General features: G+C 48.9%; 1 protein-coding gene across 2 annotated transcripts in view; it reads left to right on the top strand.

Annotated features, from left to right (window-relative positions):
• The window catches only part of ITGB1 (integrin subunit beta 1), a 446,163-nt gene that overhangs the window by 291,531 nt on the left and 128,868 nt on the right, over window positions 1–25,764 (top strand). For both annotated transcript variants that reach the window (XM_086941542.1, XM_086941543.1), the window contains exons 11-13: window positions 1,166–1,368; window positions 12,377–12,615; window positions 13,013–13,235. In XM_086941542.1, coding sequence (XP_086797668.1) covers window positions 1,166–1,368; window positions 12,377–12,615; window positions 13,013–13,235 — 665 coding nt within the window. The remainder of the gene's footprint in view (window positions 1–1,165; window positions 1,369–12,376; window positions 12,616–13,012; window positions 13,236–25,764) is intronic.

Consider the following 25,764-nt stretch of genomic DNA (forward strand, 5'->3'; position numbering starts at 1 on the left):
CTTGCTTGCTTAGAGTCTTTTAGTGCAGCATATATTGAATATTTTGGGGTCTATAGCTCCACTTAGCAGTTTCATTTGGTCCACCTTGGAAAGTTCCTTGAGGCTCTACTGAGAGCAGGGCTCACTATAAAGGCCAGCAAGTGCCAGATAGGGCAGGGATCTGTTGTATACCTGGGCCACCTTTTAGATGGAGGCCAAGATCAACCCTTGCAGCCCAAGATCCAAAATATTGTGGACTGGGTTGCTCCAACAACTCCAACTCAAGTCAGGGCATTCCTTTGCTTGACTGGGCACTACAGTAGGTTTGTGAAGGGGTATGTTACCATTGTAGCACCCATCACAGAACTGTGAAAATCAGCCAAAAAAGGTAAACCCAACAGTGAGCTGCCAAATGACGTTTGACACTGAAGGAAGCAATGAGCTCCGCATCCATTCTGAAAGCTCCAGGTTATTCTAAGAAGTTCATAGTCCAGATTGATGCCTCTGATCATGGGATTGGAGTGGTCCTATCCCAGACCAACTATGATTGCCATGACCAGCCTGTTGCTTTTATTAGCAGGAGTCTGCTCTCCAGAGAACAGCGTTAGAGTGCCATTGAGAGGGAAACCTTTGCCCTATTTTGGTCTGTGAAGAAGCTGAGACCATACCTGTTTGGTAATCACTTTCTTATCCAAACAGATCACAGGCCTCTCAGATGGCTGATAAAATAAAAGGTGAAAACTTCAAATCATGTAGGTATTCCATCTCCCTACAGAGAGTGGACTTTACAGGGGAGCACAGACCTGGGACTGACCATGCCAATGCAGATGCCTTTCCAGGTTTGTCCCCTCAGAAGATGAAGACTTTTGGGAAAGAAGAGTCTCATTCTCTTTCGCTTGGGGGTGGGTGGTCGTAGGAAAGTGCCCCTTTTTGACATGGTCACCTCGACGTTTTGCCTGTTATTTGACGCAATTGTCATACAGTTTGACATTAAAGAACATTTTGGGTGCCACCTGAAGCAGGCTTTAATAAAGGTGAGGGAGAGAGTGGAGAAGGGGAATCTGGGTGCTATAACTTAACTGGGAAGGCTGAAATTTCCGTATTCTGTTAATTTTGAGAGCAAATAAGAACTATATAAGTAACAAAATATGCTTTAAAGCACACTAAACGCTTTTGTTTCTTCTAGGTGCAATTTGAAATTAGTATCACTGCTCACAAGTGCCCAAAAAAAGGGCAAGATGAAACTATCAAGATCAAGCTGCTGGGATTCACTGAGGAAGTGGAGGTTGCTCTTCAGTTCATATGTGAATGTGACTGCCAAAACTCAGGCATTCCAAATAGTGCAGACTGTTACAATGGGAATGGAACCTTTGAATGTGGAGCGTGCAGGTACACCGATATTATTTTTTACTGGAATAATTTAAATTGTAATGTATTACACAGACTATAGCCATGCCTTTACAGGATTTAATAACCAGTGTCACCCTCGATTTTTGAATTTTGACTCATGTAAATTGTGTATCTGGATCCTTCCTCTATATTCTATCAATATTATCAACTATAGTGCATTAGTGCACTCACCCATTGTACCCTACCCTTATATATTATCAGTATTATGCCTATTCTTACACCTTGTACCTCACAATTTACCGTATGTATTTGCCCTACTGCTCACTCTCATATCCTGGATAGGCTGGTTGATTACTAGTGTCACTTTGTAATTTATAACTTATTACTGTGTATCCTACTGTATGCACCTGTTTTTCTGCACACATGTCTTTCTGCACATTGGTACCACTATAGTCCACTACTGCATCCTCCCATACCCACCTAATCCTGCAACGCAACATGGACCCCATCGGCAAACACACAAACAAAATGATCTACCCACCATCACTCACCAAAAAAGCCGCCAAACGCTTTAAACACAACTTCCTTAGGTCACACTCGGAAACGCCCTTTGCTGACACCTACTTCTCACCGGTTAATGGATCCCTGAACACCGATAACATCTTCCACACCACACGCAGAGCTCAATGGAGAAAAGCGTTCTTCACCCTACTCACCGTCTCCTCCACTAGAAAATCCGCACACAGCCAAACTCTCTCCATCTCCCCATCCCAGGTCTTTCCAGGCAGAGCCACTATCACTATTTACAATAACGGGATTGTCCTATCACAATCCACAGACAGGAACCTGGAACTGCTAGACAACATGTTCCCCACCTTCAAAGAACACCTCTCCAATTCACGGACAAACACGCATATCTCCCCCAATCCCACCAACCATGACCTCTCAGCTACATACTTTTCAATCAGGGACACACCTACCACCCCTGACCTCCCATCCCCTACCCACAACCCCACTATCCCAACTCAGCACCCCATCACAGACATAGATCGCTCCCCCTCATACACCGCTCTTTCCCCCGCCCCCTCTACCAACCTGCGGACCTCCACACATACCCTCAACACGCCTATCACACCTACAGCGGGCATTAACACCCCGCTCGTCGCTGACAGCACAGTCCCCACCCATAACACTCCCAACTTAGTCCAGCACCAGAATAACACGCATCCGACAATTCCCCCCCTTTATCCCCCCCCATTCTCAGTCCTCATTACCCTCTAATCAACCTCGCAGAACGTACTCCCTCTCCTAATTTAACGCCCCCTCCCCTCAACAGGACCGTCTCCAATCCCACTTCCCCTCCTACTCTCAGCCCCTACTATCCTCCTTACACCCCCACCACGGCTACCAGTCTCCCAGCCTACACGTTGTCCCCCCGCCTACCACCAATGCCCCCACCCATAACACCAACTTCCTCCCTACCTCATCCACTCCCCTCCCGTCCAGAACCTCTCGCCTCCCTAACCCCATCCCGCGCTCCAACACAACGCAGACCTGCCCGAACACGAGCCCTCCCTCCCACCTGCACACGAATTCCCTGGCCAGCCACTCACCCCTGACTGCCACTCCCACCCCCACCACCTACCCTACGATGGAATACATCACGGCCACCCTCACTCAGATCAAAGAAGACATTCACGTCATCAAAGAACTACTCTCCACACGCCCCATACACCGCCCACCCACCTCCACCCCCCCTCCCAACCTGTCTCCTACTCCGCCGGCGGACCTCCACCCTCATCACGCCCCACACCAGGCGTCAATCCCTGCTCATAGGCACAGCAACTGCCCTCGTCCCCAGCATCGCCCCTGCAACGCCTCACACATCCACACCTCCCCGTCAAACTTGTCCCCCACCCCTCAGACTAACTCTCGCACTCAGCTATCCCCCAATCTGACATCAATCCCAGCTCTTAATCGCAACAACCGCCCTCGCCGCACCCACAACTCTTCTTCTGACCTCGACACACTCACCCTTCTCCGCTTCTATGAACCAGCCCCCCAAACTCACACAAGCACCCCACACCGCAACATTCCCACGATACACCCAAATCCCCTAAGACCACCCACACTAAACAGCAGATCCTCCATCCCCAATAACCTTAGAAAAGTCCCTCTCTCGCTAGAACAATCTAACACCCTCTACACACCCCGTCTCAAATGCGCTCTTCTCAACTGCAGATCGGCCACGAAACACTCAGCAGCCATTGCTGAACTCCTCTTATCGCAGGACCTTGACCTAATCATCCTGACTGAAACGTGGCTAACTGAATCCTCGACACCCATAATGGACATTCTGGTTCCTCCCAACTACCACATTATCAGGCTCGACAGAACAGGCCAAATAGGTGGCGGAATCGCATGCATATACAAGAACAACCTCTCTGTTCAGAAAGTCAATTCCACATCCCTACCATCCCCAACATCCTGGGAATACATCTGCCTCGACATTATTAGTGAGGGCAAACCGATATGCTCTCTGCACAGCATTTACCACCCACCCAGGGACAACCTCACCTTCTCCCAACAAATCATGGATATGATCTCAACCAATTCCGGACGCCAGCTCACCCAAATATACCTTGGTGACTTCAACCTCCACTGGAATGACCGCAACGACGCGGTGGTAAATAGTCTTAAAAATGTCCTCGATGCCCTGAACCTCACCCAAATATGCAACAGCCCGACCCACGAGAAAGGCTCTACCATCGACCTGATCATCTCCAAGGAGCACTCTATCCAACTCGAATCCATCCAACCCTGTGACTGGTCAGATCATCATAGTATCACATTCTTTATCAACGAAAAAGTCAACCCGGTGCAACTCTCCAAGCCCAAAGTCTGGAAAGGAGACTCGAAAAAGCTCAACCCTGGCTCTCTGCCCCCTAACAGCTGCAATCTCCTACTCCCTCCTGCAGGCGCCTCGGACGTCCAAACTCTGACTGACCACTATCTCAACACTATGACCTCTATAATTAATGAGGATGCACCTATGCAACTAAAAAGAGTCTCTACTAAAATCTCCAAACCATGGTACGACGGGAGTCTCAACGAAGATAGAAGAGACATGCGAATGGCAGAACGGACCTGGAGATCAGCCCCCTCTGCAATGCACCTAAAAGATTTGAAGAAGAAGAGAAACGCCTACTTCAGGAAAATAAAACGCTCAAAATCGGACTTCTTCCGCCTCCAACTTAACCAAGCAAAGAACCGCCCGAGAAAACTGTTTGAGCTAATCAAATCGCAATCCAAGGAGCAACCACAACCACTCAACACTGGGCGTGAGGCACCCTCATGTGAAGACTTCGCTGCTTTCTTTATCCAAAAAACTGACAAAATAAAAAGCGATCTCCTCATTGACGCAAGCCTCTACTTCAAACCCAAATGCCCAGCACCCGCTGAACCAAAAAACAATGCTACATGGTCAACCTTTGACACATATTCGGAAGAAGAAATTGGCAAATTACTCAGCACCCTGAAACCATCCAATCACCTCACAGACCCCCTCCCTGCCTTCGCAGTAAAAGACTTTACCCCTCTGCTTCTCCCTCTCTGGACTAAAATCATCAACAGCTCTCTCCAACAAGGAAGCATACCTGACTCCCTCAAAGTTGGTCAGGTCACACCTCTACTAAAGAAACCAACAGCCGACCCCTCTGATCTCAACAACTACCGTCCCATCACCAATATCCCCACTCTCGCCAAACTGCTGGAAAAATGCGCACAACTACAATTGACTAAACACATTGAGCAATTCGATCTCCTCAACCCTCACCAGTCAGGCTTCCGAGCAGGACACAGCACAGAAACTGCTATGACTCACATAATTGACGACGCACTTCAAATGCTAGACCAAAATGACACCTGCCTCCTCATCCTTCTTGATCTCTCCTCCGCATTCAACACCGTTAAACATGAGAATCTACTAGAACTACTAAACACAAGAATGGGCTTATCTGGAACTGTCCTCAAATGGTTCACTTCCTTTCTCCGCAACAGGTCGCAGAAATTCAAGAGCAACAACCTGATGTCCACGCCAGTACCTGTAACGCTAGGCGTCCCCCAAGGATCCTCTCTATCCCCAACTTTGTTCAACCTAGTCATGGAACCTCTCACCACCTTGCTACAAGCATCCAATGTACACTTTCACATGTATGCCGATGACACCCAACTTTACCTCAAACTGCAATCACCCAATGACATCCTGCTCCTGAACTCAACGATCAGATGCACCCAATCCTGGCTTGCCGACAATCACCTCAAACTCAATGCCCTGAAAACAGAGTTCCTTCTGATCTCACCTCCAGCGAAGATATCCACCACTCAACATTGGCTTAAACTCCTAACCGCACTCAATGTCCAACCCACCATCGTGGACTCAGCAAAATCTTTAGGCATAACACTCGACACCAATCTCAACATGCAGCAACATATCAGCAAAGCAACAAAGGGAGCGAACTTCCAGATCAATACTCTGAGGAAACTTAAACCCTACCTCCCAGCCAAAGACTTCCAAACTGCGGTGCAAGCACTAGTCATCCCACGAATTGAATACGGCAGCACCGCCCTCTGCGGACTCCCATTAACTACAACCGCACCACTAAAAGCATCTCTAAATGCTGCAGCGAGACTCCTCACTGGGTCAAAAAAGCACTCCAACATTACCCCTTACTTGAAATCCCTGAATTGGTTGCCGTTTGAAGCCAGAATACATCTGAAAATCGCCTGCATGACACACAAGGCGGTACACCTAAACTCACCGCCGGGATTCCTTCCTGAACGGTCGCTCCCCTCGATCTCCTGCCTGAATCTTTCCTGACATCACCTGCACCACAGCTGAAGCCCTGTGCACCCGAGCTCGCCTGTCTGCGCCTGGTATTGTTGCCTTTAACAAACGCTATCGCGTTCTGAAGCTCCCACGCGCGCAGCGACTTAAATACTTAATTGCCAACATCTGAATAGTGCCTGCTGTTATTTTATTGTAATTTCCGCTTTCCGCTCTGTGCCACATAGCCTTTAAGTTACAGCGTGTATCTTTTCTTCCACATTAGCGCTTCGTAGCTGATTGGCGCTTTTGAAGCCTAGTAATTGAATTTAGATTGGCGCTCTGTGTCAATTACGTGCACCTCATTGCTGCATTGTGCTTGAATGTTAGTAGTCTCTGAGTGACGCTTTGGCAGAGGTATTGTGGTGGAATTGTGAGCCTTAGCTGCCTGCTGACTATCATTGTACTGTGCCCCCGCTGCTGCTTTTAGTTTCACTTTGCCCTCCATTTTGTGTTTGTCCTCTCCCCTGACCCGCCTCTCTGATCCCGCCTCCCAGCTGACCCTCCCACACACGTAGAACACTCTCCCCAGCCCGTACCTAGCTGTGACCGCCGGGATTCCTTCCTGAACGGTCGCTCCCCTCGATCTCCTGCCTGAATCTTTCCTGACATCACCTGCACCACAGCTGAAGCCCTGTGCACCCGAGCTCGCCTGTCTGCGCCTGGTATTGTTGCCTTTAACAAACGCTATCGCGTTCTGAAGCTCCCACGCGCGCAGCGACTTAAATACTTAATTGCCAACATCTGAATAGTGCCTGCTGTTATTTTATTGTAATTTCCGCTTTCCGCTCTGTGCCACATAGCCTTTAAGTTACAGCGTGTATCTTTTCTTCCACATTAGCGCTTCGTAGCTGATTGGCGCTTTTGAAGCCTAGTAATTGAATTTAGATTGGCGCTCTGTGTCAATTACGTGCACCTCATTGCTGCATTGTGCTTGAATGTTAGTAGTCTCTGAGTGACGCTCCCCTCGATCTCCTGCCTGAATCTTTCCTGACACCACCTGCACCACACCCAGAGCCACATCGCCTCCCAGCTGAGACGCCCTCGCCCCTCACCCTCCACTATCCATATATGACAGTTGTTCCCGCGCGCAGCGTTCACGCGCAGCGACCGTGCCCAATCTGCGCCGAAGGTGCGCCAAAGGTAAGCCCGTCTACGCCCGTCCGCGCCCAGCGCCAGACCCCCTGCCCCTCGCGCTTCCCAGCCCTCCCGCATTACCGCCACCCTCCTAGCCCTTAACCCCGGTCGCGCCCCCAACTGCGTCCAAGCCGCTCCTGGACACACCCTTGGACCTTTCTCTTGCTACTCCTGCAAATTCTTCAGCACCGACAACATCTCCGCTACGACCACACTTCAGACTCCCGATCCCAACAACCTACAATGCATCTTGCTCAACACCCGATCGGTCCACAGGCACGCCATTGACCTATGGAATCTACTAGACACCATCTCTCCAGACGTCGCCTTCCTAACAGAAACATGGATGAACGCTTCCTCCGCCCCAGACATCACCATTGCCATCCCTGAAGATTATAAGATCACTCGCAAGGACCGCACCAGCCACACAGGAGGAGGAATCGCTATCGTCCATAAAAAATCCATCCGCATCTCAACCAGCTCTGACGCCAACTCCGAACACCTTCACTTCCAGATCCACATCGACCCCAAGACCACACTCAGAGGCACCCTCCTCTACAGACCACCAGGACCCCGCGCAAAATTCAGTGAAGACATCACGGACTTCATCACTCCACACGCGCTCCCCTCCAAAGACTACATCCTTCTGGGAGACCTCAACTTTCACCTTGAAAAGAACAACGACCGCAACACCACCACCCTCTTGGACAACCTCGCCAACCTCGGACTTAAACAACTGGTCACTTCCCCCACCCACATCGCAGGTCACACACTCGACCCCATCTTCACCTCCAGCAATCATGTCTCCTTCAGCCACACTACGAACCTCCTCTGGACCGACCACAGCTGCGTTCACTTCACCTACAACAAGCCAAAACCCATCAACCACCTCCAACCAACTCTGCAAAGAAACTGGAACAAAATCACCATCGACCAGATCTCCTCATCGCTCCTTCTAAACACCCCAGCCCACTCTTCTAACCCAGACCAAGCCGCCACCAACTTCACCCTATGGTTATCCAACACCGCCGACACCTTAGCACCACTGAAAAAACGTCAAAGCAAACCGGGCAGCAAGAAGGCCTCCTGGTTCAACGATGACCTTAAGAAATCCAAGAAACTCTGCCGCTCCCTTGAAAAGGCCTGGAAAAAAGACCCAACCACCAGCACCAAGGATGCCTTCAAAAACGCCACCCGCACACACCACCAACTAATCCGAAAAGCCAAGAAAACAGCATTCAAGGATCGACTTGACAAAAACGCCCACAACAGCAAGGAACTTTTCAACATCGTCAAGGAATTTACCAATCCCTCGGCCAATTCCAACGACATCACCCCCTCTCAAGCCCTCTGCGACTCCCTAGCCTCATTCTTCCACAACAAAATTGCTGACATCCACAACAGCTTCGACAACCAACCCGGAGACCAACCCACCCATCCATATGAAGAACACTCTCCCCCCCTGAACACCCTTAACGACTGGAACCCAATCTCCACTGAGCACACCATCCGCCTGATGAACTCCATCCACTCAGGATCTCCCACAGACCCATGTCCTCACCACATCTTCAACAAAGCAGACTCCGTCATAGCACCTCACCTCCGAGACGTCATCAACTGCTCCTTCAATTCCGCAACCTTCCCAGAAAGCTGGAAACACGCTGAACTCACCGCCCTTCTGAAAAAACCCACAGCGGACCCCACCGAACTCAAAAATTACCGCCCCATTTCGCTCCTTCCATTCCCGGCCAAAGTCATCGAGAAAGCGGTCAACAACCAGCTCGCCGCTTTCCTCGAAGCCAACAAATCCCTCGACTCCTCTCAATCTGGCTTCCGAGCAAAACACAGCACTGAGACCGCCCTCATCGCAGCAACAGACGACATTCGAACTCTACTGGACAATGGAGACACAGTCGCCCTCATCCTCCTCGACCTCTCCGCAGCCTTTGACACAGTCTGTCATAGCACCCTTCTACAGCGCCTCAAACATCGGAATACAAGGAAAAGCACTTGAATGGATCACCTCGTTCCTCACCGGAAGAACTCAGAGAGTCCGCCTTCCACCATTCAAGTCCGAGGCCACCGAAGTCATCTGTGGCGTACCACAAGGATCTTCACTCAGTCCCACCCTCTTCAACGTATACATGAGCCCCCTCGCGACCATCGCCCGCCAACACAACCTCAACATCATCTCTCACGCGGATGACACTCAACTGATCCTTTCTCTCACCAATGACCCCAGCACCGCCAAAACGAACCTACACGAAGGAATGAAAGAAGTTGCCGAATGGATGAAACACAGCCGTCTGAAACTGAACTCAGATAAAACAGAAGTCCTCATCTTAGGTACATCCCCATCTGCATGGGACGACTCTTGGTGGCCGGAAGCCCTTGGAAAAGCCCCCATCCCGACAGACCACGCACGGAACCTGGGCGTTATCCTGGATTCTTCACTCTCAATGAACAAACAAGTCAGCGCCGTATCCTCATCCTGCTTCAACATTCTCCGCATGCTCAAAAAAACATTTCACTGGATCCCCACCGAAACCAGAAAAACAGTCACCCATGCTCTGGTCACGAGCCGACTGGACTACGGAAACACCCTCTACGCAGGCACTACCGCTAAACTCCAGAAGAAACTACAACGAATCCAAAACGCATCAGCCAGGATCATATTAGACATCCCGCGCAACGAACACATCTCTGGCCACCTGAAAGACCTCCACTGGTTACCCGTCAATAAGAGGATCACTTTCCGATTGCTAACCCACGCACACAAATCACTCTACGACATCGGACCAGAATCCCTCAACTCACGACTGTCCTTCTACACCCCCTCCCGCCATCTACGCTCGTCCAGCCAAGCCCTCGCCACTGTACCTCGCATCAACAAGACCACCATGGGAGGCAGATCCTTCTCATACCTGGCTGCTAAAACATGGAACTCACTCCCCACTCACCTACGTCTCACTCAGAACCACCTAGCATTCAGAAAGCAACTTAAAACGTGGATATTCGACAAGTAATCCTCCTCCCCTCCCCTAGCGCCTTGAGACCCTCTGGGTATGTAGTGCGCTTTATAAATTCTTTGACTTGACTTGACTTGACCCGGCTACCTTGCTCAGAAATTGACAATCTCTGGGGGAATCAGAAACACGAGAGGCGCAAACAATCTTCTGCTGAAACCTCGAAGATTCCGGAAGGAAAAAACATACAAGCGCTCTTTCTCAGGAATGGCGCTTAGGATTTGGAACTCACTCCCTCCCGAAACCAGGCTTATCTCCTCCACTACACTCTTCAAAAAAGAAGTAAAAGCTATCCTCATGGCTAAATTCACTTGTACTACTATCTCGAACCCTATTAACACCCTGCAATGATCTGTATTACTTGCTTGACCCCCTTATCTATTTGTACGAGTTGTCTTATCTCCCACTTGATTGCTTTGCAGTCACCCATTTGTATTATTTGTACTGTATGATCTACTGATTTACTTATTTGACTTTGTTCCCTCATGTACCCTTCTGTACTGTGTGAACTATTGATTTACCTATTTGACTTTGTTCCCTCATGTACCCGTCTATGTAAAGCGCTCTGATATCTGCGAAGATCTTGTTCGCGCTATATAAAACTCTGAAAATAAAATAAATAAATAAAATAAATAACGCTGTGGACCAGGTATTGGTGCTTTTTGTATTTGAGCCATTTTCTAATATGATTAGGAGAGTGTAAATATCACAGTCCAGCAACTGGGGGATTGGGAGGGTGGGGGGTTCTGTTCATTGGTTACAGTAGGTGCATTAGCAGAGCATCACTTAAATAGTCACATTCATGCTCTCTTTTTAAGGCAGCATTGAAACTGTTGAGGCAGCTTTGGTCTGCCTGAATTAAGTCTGAGAGGCGGTTTGAAGCCACCAAGCCATCTTTCACTGATGCATCTCTCAAACCCTTAGAAGTTTGCACCTGCTTGCAGCAGTGCAATTTTGTAATTTATCTCGCTCGCAGCCCTTGTCTATAATGGGTTTGAAGTACAGCGGAGTGTCCATACATCTGTTTTTTTTTTAATTTTATTTTTATTTAGAAAGTTTTATATAGCGCGAATGTGACCCTTGGGTATCAGAGCGCTTCACAGCATACATATACATGAGGTAGTTTAGCAATACAGAGTACATATAATGAGGTAGATTAGCAATACAATTCACATAGCGTTACCATAAAGGGAATGAGGTAGGTGGTTATAGTTCTATATATTAGGTGTAACCTGCTGCTACGCTTCACATAGTATTGCCCTGCCGGACTGAGGTAGGTAATTATAACTCTAAGTAGTAAGCGTTTCACACTGATAAGAGGTAGATTCGGCATATGTCCATCACGAGCTATATTCTGGCTATGTACACTATTTTGTTAAGGATTCGGTTGGTGCTAACGCCGGGATTACATAATGCTATAATTCCAACCTGCGTCTTTCCCCAAGTTGATATAAATGCTATAACTGTGCTTCGATATCCTACTACAATGCGTGCTAAGTTCCTGTATAGACCATACTGACTTGGTTTTGATTGTGCAGTCGTCTTCTCGTTCTAATCAAGTGTAGCTCTTCTAGGTTGTTACTGCTTACTGGACATTGTTTCTATTTCCCATTCGATGCTGTACATTGTATTACATTCATTTCATTTGCTTTGTTTCTACTGTAGACCTATTAGGTATTCACACTGCTTCCCTGTCACGTCTTAAATCTCATCATACAAGAATGCTGTTACTTAATGCAGTTGGTTATTTCTTGCTTTTCTTTGTTTACTTGCACACAGCGGCATGCTTATGTGGTATTCCTTTGGAGACTTTTTTGCTTTTGTTTTCTGCCTAGCCAAAGCCTCTAGCCTTGCTCAGTGGGTGTTTGTACTTAATTTCTTTTACTATTTCTGTTGGTTGGAATTTGGCTTAGCTGATCTTTAACTTTTGTGCAATCATCCATGGGGTAGGGAGAGAGAATGTTATCTTACAATACTTGATTAAATTCTTTATTTCTAGATGCAACGAAGGACGTATTGGTAGAATCTGTGAATGCAGAACCGATGAAGTAAATAGTGACAATATGGATGCGTTCTGTAGAAAAGACAACGCTTCAGAAATCTGCAGTAATAATGGAGAGTGTATTTGTGGCCAGTGTGTATGCAAAGAACGGGAGAATCCAAATGAAATTTACTCTGGAAAGTTCTGTGAATGTGACAACTTTAACTGTGATAGATCCAACGGCCTGATATGTGGCGGTAAGCATTAAAAACTCAAATATAGTGGAGATGTACAGAAAGTCAAAGAGAAATAGAATGCATAGAAATTCCTTTTTCATGTTCTCAAATAACCACATGGTAATTTTAGCATTTCAAATTAGGCAATTGAAGATGCAAAACGTGATTATTGGTAGCAGCTGGCAAAACTATGAATGGAGAAACAAGATTATTTTTCAGTTGAAGATTCTTCTGTCTCCAGGTTAAAGTTACACAGAGTAAAACCACTTCATGCAAGTTTTTGCTTTTTAAGATGTTATGCTCGGACGAAGTTAAGCATTCTGTACATTGTGCAAATTGTCAGTTTTGTAACTTCTTGAAACAAATAAAATTGTTTTTGTACTACTTTGGCGTAAAACAGATTTTTTTTGTCTCCTAGGAAATGGGATTTGCGATTGTCGAGTATGTAAGTGCTTCCCTAACTTCACTCGTAGTGCCTGTGACTGTTCACTGGATACAACTAGTTGTATTGCAACAAATGGCCAAATTTGTAATGGCCGTGGTACCTGTGATTGTGGACGGTGTAAATGCACAGATCCAAAATTCCAAGGAGCCACCTGCGAATTGTGTCAGACGTGTCCTGGTGTATGTGCTGAACACAAGTAAGTTTTTATAGCTTACGAAATCTGTTCAAATTAAGTTTATTTTATACGTTATTGTAAGACGAGACAGTCGAACTAGTAAAGGTGTAAGCATTTCAAATAGAAGTTTAACACATTTGGAAAGAGAACATGTTCACAATGTAGACATGAATAGTGGAAGTAATTGAAAGTAGCTACATCTATGCCTTGGTACATTTCTGTACCCTGTCAGTAAGTTCCTCATGAGTGTTGCGTATTTAAACGGATTCTCAAGATTAAAACAGACATTTGTTTGACATGCACCACTGCTTACACATGAAAATGTGAAGGGGGGCCTACCCCTCTTTATTTTAGCTCATGCGCTGTATTGTCCAGCCCTGCTCTGGAGACTAACCGGCTTTTCTCATGCTCAGCAATTCTGAATTACCTTGGGTTTGTTTTCTTCATATTTTCCTGCAGTAAGCTCTTCATTTTTTTCTTCCGCTCAGGCAGCCTATCTCTGAACATGTAAGCCACTTGTGAAGTTCCACAGGCAGTTAGAAGAAATCAATTCAGATGTCTCGATTCTGAAATAACCATTCAGTTCATATCTGTGCCCCGTATTGCTGTGATCTCGGTTGAACCATATGAGCAAATGGGACTCCGTAAAATAGAAAGTGGATTTTATTTTGGTGATGAAAAGTTGGGGTTTAAAGACATGGTAATTGTTTGGGAAAGTTGTAGTGTTCTACCTAAACTTTTTTCAGACTAGCCCAATGTTTTAAACTCAGCAGTTCTACTGGAAGTGTTTGTTTTTATTTTTTACACTAATGGTGAATTTGAAAACATTCAAAGTTTGTTCCTAAAGTGTACACCTTCATGGAGACTTGTACTTTCTACCTATTAAAAGGTCCATCCAGTCCCCATAGCAGGAGTCCCATGTCTTTGAGTGTTTGGAGGTAGGTATTTTACTGGGAGGACAAGTCTGAACTCCGCTGCCTTAACCATGCATATGCTTAAATTCACGCATATACTTAAACCACGCATATGCATAGTGAAGGCAGTGCGCAGTCTAGCTGCTGGCTGGACGGAAGACGAAAGCAGTATGATGCAGTGGTGAGGTGAGTGGGGTTGGCGGGGGTTTCGAGGTAAGTTTCAGGGCAGTGGAAGGGGTTGGGGTAGTTTAAGGGACCGCGCAGGGGTGGGGGGGTAAGTAAAGGGGCAGGGTTTTAGGCCTTAGGGCAGGGGGGATGGGAATGGTTCGAGTCAGCGCAGGGGGAGGGGGGTCTGGGAGTGTTAGTAAAGGGGCAGTGTTTTAAGAACATTGTGGGGGCGGTGAGAGGGGGGGGGTCAGAGTAGTGGCAACCTTAGCCACACATACTCCTTTGCCATTCATGCCTATACCACAAAATTGCGTGGTAAATTAATGCGTCAAGACTCATTCGTGGTTTGGGCTGCGTGGTAGAGGCATGCATGGTTTAACCATGTGTGCTTCTGTCATGCAAACTTTTGCTGGTGCTCTGTGAACAAAGGGGTCATTTTGGACTTTCTTGGCTTCACTTAACTCTTACCTGGTCCCATTTTCTAAAACCTGTTGTACCACGTCAGTTGGGCTAGGCTACAATCGTGCCCCCTTTGTTAGAGCAGGTTTCGCAGCATTAATCCTTTTCTGAATTCACATTCTTTGTAAGAAGCACACCAAAGGAGCTCTAAAGAATCTTGGAAGATTTGCAGAAAGGAGAGAGGAAAAGTTGACCAAAAGCCCTCAAAAAATCACCAAAGGCGCTACAGCTGTTGATAAAAATATGTGGTGGAAAAAAAGAAAATCACCAGAGGCACACCACCCATGGCTGGTGCTTGCAGGCTACAAGAATCCCTGAAAGACCTGGGTCTTTCTACTGACGATGAGGAGACTGTTGAGTAAGCTAAACCAGCACAAGGATTGGAGTTGGATGCTAAAGGTAGCATTGTCGATGCAGAGAGTGTGTCAACTGTGAAGGTCTCAAACTCCAGAAAAACCAAGCGGCAGAAGACCCTAAAGCCCTGAGAACCACCTTGACGTTGAAACGTGATAACCAATGGTTGTCCCAAACAAAGTCGGACGGGTCCCCCATCCAAAGGATGCTGATGGGAGCAAAAAACCTTTGAGCAAACCCTTGATGCCAGCAGGTAAAAAGGAGGGACGAAGAAAAACACAAGGATCATAAAAGCAAAGAACCGACTGCCCCGAAGACTAATCCCTCCATGATGACCCACGCTGAACCCTAAGTGTAAGAAGCTGGGTTTCTGTTGCAGTAACCCCCTCCACACACACACACACACACACTTACTTTTTGCCAGACTACTGATGCACTTACTTGATGTGCCGTGGGTCCCTGACAATCAGGTTCCCAGGCCCTGTGTTCTTTCCCCAAAACTGGACCTTGTTCTCCCAATTGGCACCTCTCTGGCCACCTGTCAGTCCATTGCAAAAGGTACCCTAGGTACCAGAGAAGACCCCTAAAGGCTGCAGCACTTATTGTGCCACCCTTAGAGGCCCTGTACCTTTACACACACACTGCCATTGCAGGCTGCGTGTTTTGGTGCAGAACAAAGTGAAGAGTCAACATGGCACACATCCCTGGGTGCCATGCCTACGACCCACTGCCCTGGCATAGGTCAGCCACCCCTGTAAGTGCAGTAATACCTTTAAGCGTATATGATGCTGGGAAGTTGTCATTACAAACTGCACAGCACCATAATGGCTTTACTGAAAACTGAGCAGTTTGGTATCAAACTTCTCAGCACTTTAAACCCATACTGATGCCAGTGTGGGATTTATTGAAAAATGCACTCTGAGGCAATATTATCAATGCCCCCTGAAAAACGACCAGCATCTGGTAGATTCCCTGTCTGGTACAAACCATCCTGCTACCACAAGACATGTTTCTGGACTCCTAGGGTGGGAGCCTTCACTCCCTGAGCCCAGAAACAATGCCTTTCCTGGGCGGAGGTGTTCACACCTACCCCAGGCCAGGAGGAGCCATCTGTGGCAGGGCAGCTTCAAAGGCCTTGCAGCCTTTGTAATGCGACCCCCAGCCTCTCCTGGTAACAGGAGCAGGCCCCCTTCCTTATACAGGTGGTAAAAATTAGCCAGCACAGAAGGTATGCCCACCTCTGCCAACCCCACCCCTCAGGTGGGGGAAGTGAAGTGAAGCCCACTCTTCATTGCCTGCCATCTTACAGATGGCAGACACTCCCCAATCAGTTTTAGGGATTGTGCTCACTCCCCCACGTGGGTTGAGCACACCAAGGGTGTAGTCACCCTAAGGTCAGTAGCCCATTGGCTACTGACCTCAAGACCCCTAAAATGCCCCCTAATACAGTGTTTACTGGGCAGCCCTGAACCAAGAAGTCAGACAAGAAACCAAAAGAAGGAGCAAGCAGCTGTGTCGAAGCTAACCTATGCCCTATGGTCTTGGGTGGCCCAACTGATGCGCCTAACCAACCTCCAGCATCCCAACTTAACTCTCCAAACGGTGGTCACACCCAGAAGACCTTCGTCCCGAACCTGCAGTGTGTTTGCAAACTGGAGACTCCCCATGTAATGCTACAGTGCACCCGGCGCCAAAACAGCACTCTACACCCTGCCGCCCCAGTGCCGCTGAGGGGTGCGCCTCTTGTGCTGGCTTGAAACCCCATTTGCCACATTGGATAACATTGGGCCTCAGCACTCTGCACTCGGCTGCCCTAGCGCAGCTGAGGGTGTAACCAGAGTGCATTCTTGACCCTGGGGGACCCCGGAGTCTACCTCCGGAATACCAACTCCCACGACTGAATACTTACCTTTGAACCGTTAACCCTATGTTCAAGGCATATGAGCTGCAGATCGTACACTTTTGCAATAGATCGCCACCTGGTGTTGGGCTCGGATGATTGCAGGTTGTTGTCTTCTTGGAAGAAGTCTTTGTAGTCACGAGATAGGTGACTCCTCCCTTGGACAATACTGCGCATGGTCATCGACTCCATCCTCAGATTGTTTTTTTCCGCCACTGGGTTCGGATGAAAGTTTTCCGCTCTGGCTAGAAAGACTTTTTCAGCAATTTCGAAGCATGAAACTTTAGATAAACATTTTCAACATCGAATAGACTTTTCGACATCACCAGCTACATACCGGTGTGTCGATGCGGGCAGTTGGGCCTATCGGCGCCGTGCGGTCTACGCCTCATGGACAGAACTCCATTCAAGAGATGTCCGGTATGTCGAGCAAAATTCCCTCATAGCGACCATCACGAGGTTTGCACCTCTGTCTATCGCCGGAACACGACGAGTCGACCTTCACAGCCTGTGCATCCTTCCGATCGAAGAAGACCATTCGGGATCGGAGGGCCCGTCGACACGAGATGAGGAGATCAGCGCCAGCACCGGAGGCCATCTTTGAGGAGGAGATCATCGGAGAGGACGTCTCCAGGGACGAAGAACCACTCAAAGATATCTCCGAGGACGAGGCTCCACTCGTCGCCGAGGAAGACTCGCCTGATCTCCAGATCATATCAGGGGGAGAGGACTCAGACAACTCTATTCCATCTCGGCAGCCCGCGAGTACCCCTACCCCTGCACAACATATACTACCCGAGCCAAAGGCAGCGGTCGGCACTCCGCCCATGGGGCCCAGTCGAGACCGCGATCTACCCTCAAATGACCCGCCTTCGGGTTCTGCTCGGAGGAAAAAGACTACGCCTTCCGGTGCCTCGGCACCGACGAAACCACATGTGCCAATTCCACCTCCTCAATTGGCACCGAAACATCCTTCGACACCGAAGGACTCTTCGACACCGAAGCCAAAACGTCCTTCGGTGCCCAGAGACAAAGACCCTTCGGCACCCAAATCAAAAGAAACATCGGTGCTGAAGCCAAAAACTGTACCGGACCCGAAAGCTTCGACTCCGAAACCTCCGGTTCCAAAAATAAAGATGGAAAACCAGAGTCTGGCGCCGCAGGGCCAACGAGACCTGTCTCCACGCCGAAATCTCCAACATCGGTACCAAAGACTCCAAGGCCTGATACAAATAAACCTGCCAAGCCGAAACCACCGTCTGCACCGGAAAATATGCCACAGGACTCCACAACTCCTCCTAAAACAAAAAACACAAAACAACCCCTATCAGCACCGAAAAAATCGACGCCGAAGAAGGCTGTAGAGGAGGAAGAACTGACCAGATCCTAAACAAAGAGTGGGCCATATTAATTCAAAAACTGGACATGTGGAAGCAATTCCTTACAAGAAGAGACCAGCAGAGGCACCACTTCTACCTGTGGTTCCTTCCAAGAAAAAGGATTGTGCAACTTCTCCAATGCACCCTTACTCTCCTTCACCCTCTTTCTCTCCTATTCCTCCATATATTGAACCTATAACTTCTCCTGTTCAATCTCCTGCATCATCAAGCCACACTGACGAGGAGTATGATCTAGGTGGGGGGAATGATGTACCAGAGCCACATGCATATCCCTTAGATGAGGATGTCAATACAGAATATCCTAAGGATGATGACATATATGGTTTTCCACCACACAATGTGCCAGATATTCCTGGTCCTCAGTACTACCCAACAAAACCTTCCTCTCCAGAAGATAGTATTGGGTTTAATCATTTATTAAATAGAGCTGCACTTTACCATGTGTTTCCAATGCACTCTGATGCCATTGATGAGGATTTTTTACTGGATACATTTGAGCAGTCGCAAAGGTCTACGCAAATACTACCCATGATCAAATGAGTTATTAAACATGCTCCAGACATATTTAAAGACCCGGTACGTTGTATTGTGCTAAATCCAAGAATAGAAAAAAAGTATAGACCATCACCATCTGATCCAGTCTATATTAAGGGACATCTGCCACTAGACGCTTTGGTAGTGTCAAATGCACGTAAAAGAGCCAATTCCCAGACTTCTGGTGACACGCCCCCGCCTGACAAAGAACCTAAAGTTATTGATGCTTCTGGGAAGCGGATTGCTGCGCAAGCAACAAACATGGCGCATAGCAAACACACAAGCCTTACTCTCACGCTATTACAGAGCCCACTACGACCAATTAGAAAAACTAATGGAGCACTTCCCAGGTCAATACAAAGATCAGGCAGCAGAGCTCTTACAAGAAGGCAAATTAATATCCAATGCCTCAATTAAATGTGCACTAGATGTAGCTGACACAGCATCCAGAGCAGTCAATACTAGTGTTATACTCAGACGTCATGCGTGGCTATGCATTTCAGGTTTTAAACCAGAGGTACAAACTACCATCTTGAACCAACCCTTCAATCAGAACAAGTTGTTCGGGCCGGAAGTAGACGTCGCACTAGAAAAAAGACACGGACACAGCTAAGTCTATGGGTGCATTACAATCCACTGGAATTTTTTTATAGGGCAGATGCACCGCGATTGTTATTGTTAGTGCTGAAGATATGTTTGGTTGGATTTTTGGTGCTCCAAAAGGTGACGTCGAGGGTCCGACGGCGTCCGAAAATCATTGATACTTGTGAAGCTAGTGAACCGCTAGTTTCATCCCTTTTAGGCACACAATTACGTTGTCTTTCTGATAGAAAAAGACTTCCACACTGTTTTTCAATTAGTTCATGGTTCTCTTTTTTTTAATTCATTAAGAATATTGTAATCATTTTTTTGGTTATCCCGTCGTTATTATATGCATTTTAACATCTTACACTTCAGGCAATGTCATATAGAAGCGTCCAATGCATTTCGGGCACTGGTAATTGCCCTTCGTCAGGGAACAGACACTGTGGTGTGTTGATGGCGTTCTTCGGTCTGTTAATGTTCTTACAAACGAGAACATTAACAGACCGAAGAACGCCATCAACACACCACAGTGTCTGTTCCCTGACGAAGGGCAATTACCAGTGCCCGAAATGCATTGGACGCTTCTATATGACATTGCCTGAAGTGTAAGATGTTAAAATGCATATAATAACGACGGGGTAACCAAAAACATGATTACAATATTCCTAATGAATTAAAAAAAAAGAGAACCATGAACTAATTAAACAGTGTGGAAGTCTTTTTCTATCAGAAAGACAACGTAATTGTGTGCCTAAAAGGGATGAAACTAGCGGTTCACTAGCTTCACAAGTATCAATGCATTACAATCCACACAGACTAGAGGTTCTTTTCGCCGCTCCTTTTATAGAGGAGGCTCCAAGCAGACCGGCACAGGTACATCATCATCTTTTAAGACACACACACAGACCTCCTCTAACAAAGGATACTTTAGAGGAGGTTACAGAGGCAACAATAACAAGGGAAGAGGTAGAGGTAATCACAACAACCGCTCCTCTTCCACTCCCAAACAGTGAATTCCCTCTGCCTCCCATACAGCATTCCACTCCTGTCGGGGGCAGATTATCACAGTTCCTACTGGTCTGGAATTCCATCACAACAGACAGGTGGGTAAGACAGATTATCCAACATGGCTACTGCCTAGAACTCACGGCAACCCCCCCAAACATACCACCCAGGCAGCGTCCAATGTCCACAGAACATATAACTCTGCTTCAACAGGAAGTTAAAGCACTTCTACAGAAGGATGCTATTCAAGTAGTTCCTTTAGGGGAACGGGGAACAGGAGTTTACTTCCTGTACTTCCTAATTCCCAAGAAGGACGGGACACTAAGACTAATTCTCGACCTCAGGCCCCTCAACCATTACATACAATCAGATCACTATCACATGATCACTTTACAACAGGTACTCCATTACTACAGCAGGGAGACTTTCTTTCAACACTAGACCTAAAGGACGCCTATTTTCATGTACCTATACGTTCGAGGCATGTGGGCTGCTGAATTCATATCTTGTGCATAGATCGCTGCCTAGTGTTGGGTCCGGATGATTGCACATTGTTGTCCTGGAAGAGTCTTCGAAGTATCACGAGATAGGTGGCTCCTCCCCTGGACTACAGTGCGCATGGGCATCGCCTCCATCCCCAGATAGTTTTTTTCCGCCATTGGGTTCGGATGTGTTTCGGTTCCCTCTGTCGGAATCGATAGTTGATTAACTTTTCTAACTCGAGACCAAAAGGTCTTTAGGCTTGGCGTCGGTATCGTTTTCGTTCGGGTTTTGTCTGTTTCTCAGCTCCGAACTCTTGCTACCCATCCGCATGCTCTCGGCGCGGACGGGCCTACTCGACGCTCCAGACATGGAACGAACTCCGTTCAAAAGGTGCCCGGTGTGCACCTCCAAGTATTCACACCTCGATGTGCACCCTGTGTGCAGCAAATGTTTGTCACCGGACCATGATGAGGCCAGGTGTATGGCCTGCTCGAAGTTCCGGTGTAAGAAGACTCTCAAGATTCGTCGGGCCGCTAGACTCGAGGCCCAGTTATCGGCGCCCCCGGCGCCCCCGCCGGACAACATCTTCGAGGAATTTGTTGAAGACGACGATGTCCTACAGGTTTCGGACTCTAGCCCTGCGTCCGAGGGGGATGCCTAGGACGCGGGAGACGAGGAGTTTGACGAAGCCGGCGACGAGGTAGGGGACGACGATGGGGCCATTGCCACCGTGGGGGATAGCTCGGAGGAAGAGCATCCCCAAACTGACTCAGGGGTCAACCCCCTTCATGCGGCCCAGGTCGAGGGATCGCCTTCGGGCCTTACCCAAGACCTCGTTACTCGTCCAGCAGCCCCGCCTCCGGGCCCGGCCACGGACATTTCTGATGCGCCACTCCCGTTAACGAAAACGAAAGTGAAGCCATCGGGATCCACACCTCCGGTTTCAAAACCGAAAGTGAAAGCTGCACTGGTGGGACAGAAGGCTCTGGAGGCGTCGATGTCTAAAAAATTCAAAATGGCCGACTTGAAGAGCCCCGCCAAGATGGCCGACCCGGGGACCTCGGGGTCGACGCCAAAGGCAAAGTAGACCGACGCGGCCGCGTCGGCGCCGAAGATGGTCGAGGTCGATGACCCGAAGAAAGCTTCGAAGAAGCGTCAAGGCGATTCCAGAGCTCTGGCTACGCCGGCTCCGACCGTCGGGGTCAAGGATGGTGATGTGTCGGCTCCGAAGACGGTGCCTCTCGCCGACCCGACTCCCGAAACGGGGGAGTCGCTCGAGCCGGTCAAGCCCTCTCCAGCCTTAACGAAGAAGGTCGCGGAATCCCTGCAAAGGATTCGGAAGGACGCTGTGGTTCCCGAACCAGAGGATGTGGTGTCGAAGCCTACACTGAAGCCGACAAAGGCGCAAACGCCTATCCGCTTCACCCTGCCGCCGAAGTCAACGCCAAAGGCTTTCGCTCCGAGGCAAGGGGCAGGCGTGCCCTCGAAGGAGGTGTCGAAGCCCAAAGCGTCATTGGTGGTGTCGAAGCCTCTGCTCCAGCCACTTGCAGAAGAAGAGCGTTGAGAGGTCATAATCGACGCCAATACCGGGAAACTGTCCCTCCTCAAAAGGAAAATCACCACGGAGCCGGTGTTGGAACATTTTCGTATTCCTCTCAAAAACAAGAAGGACTCTGCGGGTGCTTCGGCCCCTATAGCGCCGGCATCTCCACAAGGCCTAGAACGTTCACCAACGCGTTCCAACGCGGGGGATGGTGACGAAGAGGAGGTCGAGTACAACTATCCGGCGTACTCGGATCCGGAGGAGGAACATGAACCTTGGTCTGCCGGAGGCGACCCAGAGGACTCGCAGTCGGGTCAGGAACTGCAGCTCTTTGCGGCAAGAACCTCACCGACGGAGGACTCTGCAGCCTTCAACGCTTTGATCGAGAGAGCTGCAGCTAACCATGATGTCGAGCTACATTCAGATACTGTGGATGTGGATTTTTTGTTTGACACTTTCTCAGTGGCTGAAAAGTCAGTCAAGACATTGCCAATGCTCAAGGGAGTGCTAAAGCACGCGCCGGAGGTCTTCAAGGAGCCCACTCGGGCACGTGTCATCAATCCACGCATTGACAAGAAATATAAGGCAGCGCCCTCGGATCCAACATACATCAAGGGACACTTGCCACTGGACTCTTTGGTTGTATCCAACGCTCGCAAGAGGGCGAATTCAGACCACTGGTGACGCTCCTCCCCCAGACAAAGAGTCAAAAATATTTGAGGCCTCAGGGAAACGGATTGCTGCACAGGCAGCTAATATTTGGCGCATCTCAAACACGCAGGCCCTACTTGCACGCTTCGATAGGGCTCATTACGACACCCTAGAAACACTGCTGCAGCACTTGCCTGACCAGTACAAGGAGGCAGGGGAAATGTTAATTCAGGAGGGAAAGCTCATCACAAACGCTTCCATCAAATGTGCGCTGGATGTGGCTGATACAGCCTCCAGGGCGATCAACACTAGTGTGTTGCTAAGAAGACATGCATGGCTTAGGATATCAGGTTTTAAACCGGATATACAGACAACCATCCTGAACCAAACAGTTAATACTGACCACTTGTTTGGCCCCGAGGTGGATGCGACGCTTGAAAAAATGAAGAAAGACACAGACACTGCTAAGTCTATGGGGGCCCTCCAGTCTCAGCAGTTTCGGGGTGGTTCCTTTCGCCGCTCCAATACCAGAGGCACCTCAAGGGGTCAGGCATCGCAATCCACACAGTACTATAAGAGCAATACCCAAACCTCATACACCAACAAGGGTAGAGGTGGCTACAGAGGCAACAACATCAAGGGCAGGGGACGTGGAAACAACAGCTCCAGGTCCACCACCGCCAACAAGCAGTGACGTCTTGTCACTGCCCCCCGACCACACAACACCGGTCGGGGGGAGACTCCAGCAGTTCCTGCCCGCGTGGAAATCCATCACCACGGACAGGTGGGTCAAATCTCTTATCCAGTACGGTTACTGTCTGGAACTTACTTCCACTCCACCAAACATACCTCCAAGAAACCGTCCTATGTCCGGCGAGCACTTGCACTTGTTGCAGCAGGAAGTTCAAGTCATGCTGCAAAAAGGGGCAATAGAGCTCGTTCCACTACAAGAAAGGGGAACAGGAGTTTACTCTCTGTACTTTCTAATCCCCAAGAAGGACGGATCCCTCAGGCCCATCCTGTACCTCAGGCCCCTCAACTGGTATATTCTCTCGGAGCACTTCCATATGCTCACGTTGCAGCAGGTACTCCCTCTGCTCCAACAGGGGGACTTCCTGGCTACGTTGGATCTGAAAGATGCATACTTTCATATCCCCCTGCATCCTTCCCACAGGAAGTATCTCAGATTCACGATTCAAGACCAGCACTACCAGTTCAGGGTTCTGCCGTTCGGGGTCACCACAGCGCCAAGAGTCTTTACAAAGTGCCTGGCGACTGTGGCGGCGCATCTACGACGCCAGAACGTCCACGTCTATCCCTATCTGGACGACTGGCTCATTCAGGCAAAAACAGAACAGCAGTGCGCCGACCACGTGTCCCGCACCATTCATCTCCTGCACGATCTGGGATTCTCTCTGAATTACCCAAAATCCCATCTCCAACCCGCCCATATACGGCAGTATCTGGGCGCGACGATAGACACTCTGGCAGCCACTGCGCAGCCAAATTCAGTGAGAATCGCCAGTATCCAGTCGCTGATCCAACGATTCAGACCTCAACACTCGCTTCCAGCGAAGGTGTTCATGCAGTTGATAGGCATGATGGCCTCCTGCATCTCCATCGTCCCGCACGCGAGATTACATATGCGTCCGCTTCAGGAGTGCCTAGCACGTCAGTGGACTCAGGCTCATGGGCAACTGACAGACCTAGTGTTGGTGAGCGGTCGGGCATACAACTCTCTGCATTGGTGGAATCCACAAAACCTTTGCAAGGGCCGACCGTTCCAGGAGCCTGTGCCACAGATCATCCTGACGACGGACGCTTCTCTCCAGGGATGGGGAGCGCATGTACTCCACTACACAGTGCAGGGACTATGGACACTGCAGCAAAGGAAGATGCACATCAATGTTTTGGAATTGATGGCAATCTTCATGGCCTTGAAGGCATTCAAAGTACATCTGTGCAACAAGGTCGTGTTGATCCGGACGGACAACATGACGGCCATGTACTACATTCAGAAACAGGGGGGCACACACTCTCCGCAGCTGTCTCATCTGGCTCAGAGCATGTGGAAGTGGGCCATTCAGAGGAACATCTTCCTCATGGCAGAGCATCTCCCGGGCAAGGACAACCAGATGGCGGACCTGCTCAGCAGGCACAGCCATCAAATGCACGAGTGGGAGATACATCCATCAGTACTCCACCCGTACTTCCAAAAGTGGGGTCATCCAGAGATAGACCTGTTCGCCACAAAGGAGAACGCAAAATGCCAAAGCTTCGCCGCCAGGTTCCCACACCCGCAATCGCAGGGCAATGCGATGTGGATGAACTGGTCAGGCAGATTTGCGTACGCTTTTCCCCCAGCACCTCTGATACCGCTGGTGGCACGCAAGCTCAGGCAGCACTCGATGACTCTCATCCTGGTTGCTCCAACGTGGGCTCGCCAACCATGGTACACCACGTTTCTGGAACTCTCCGTGGTACCGCATCAAAGGCTTCATCTCACTCCCAGCCTTCTGACGCAGAGCCATGGCGACATTCAGCACCCAGATCC

The sequence above is a fragment of the Lissotriton vulgaris genome, chromosome 10 (genome assembly GCF_964263255.1).
Source record: "Lissotriton vulgaris chromosome 10, aLisVul1.2, whole genome shotgun sequence".
In the NCBI taxonomy this organism is placed as follows: domain Eukaryota; kingdom Metazoa; phylum Chordata; class Amphibia; order Caudata; family Salamandridae; genus Lissotriton; species Lissotriton vulgaris.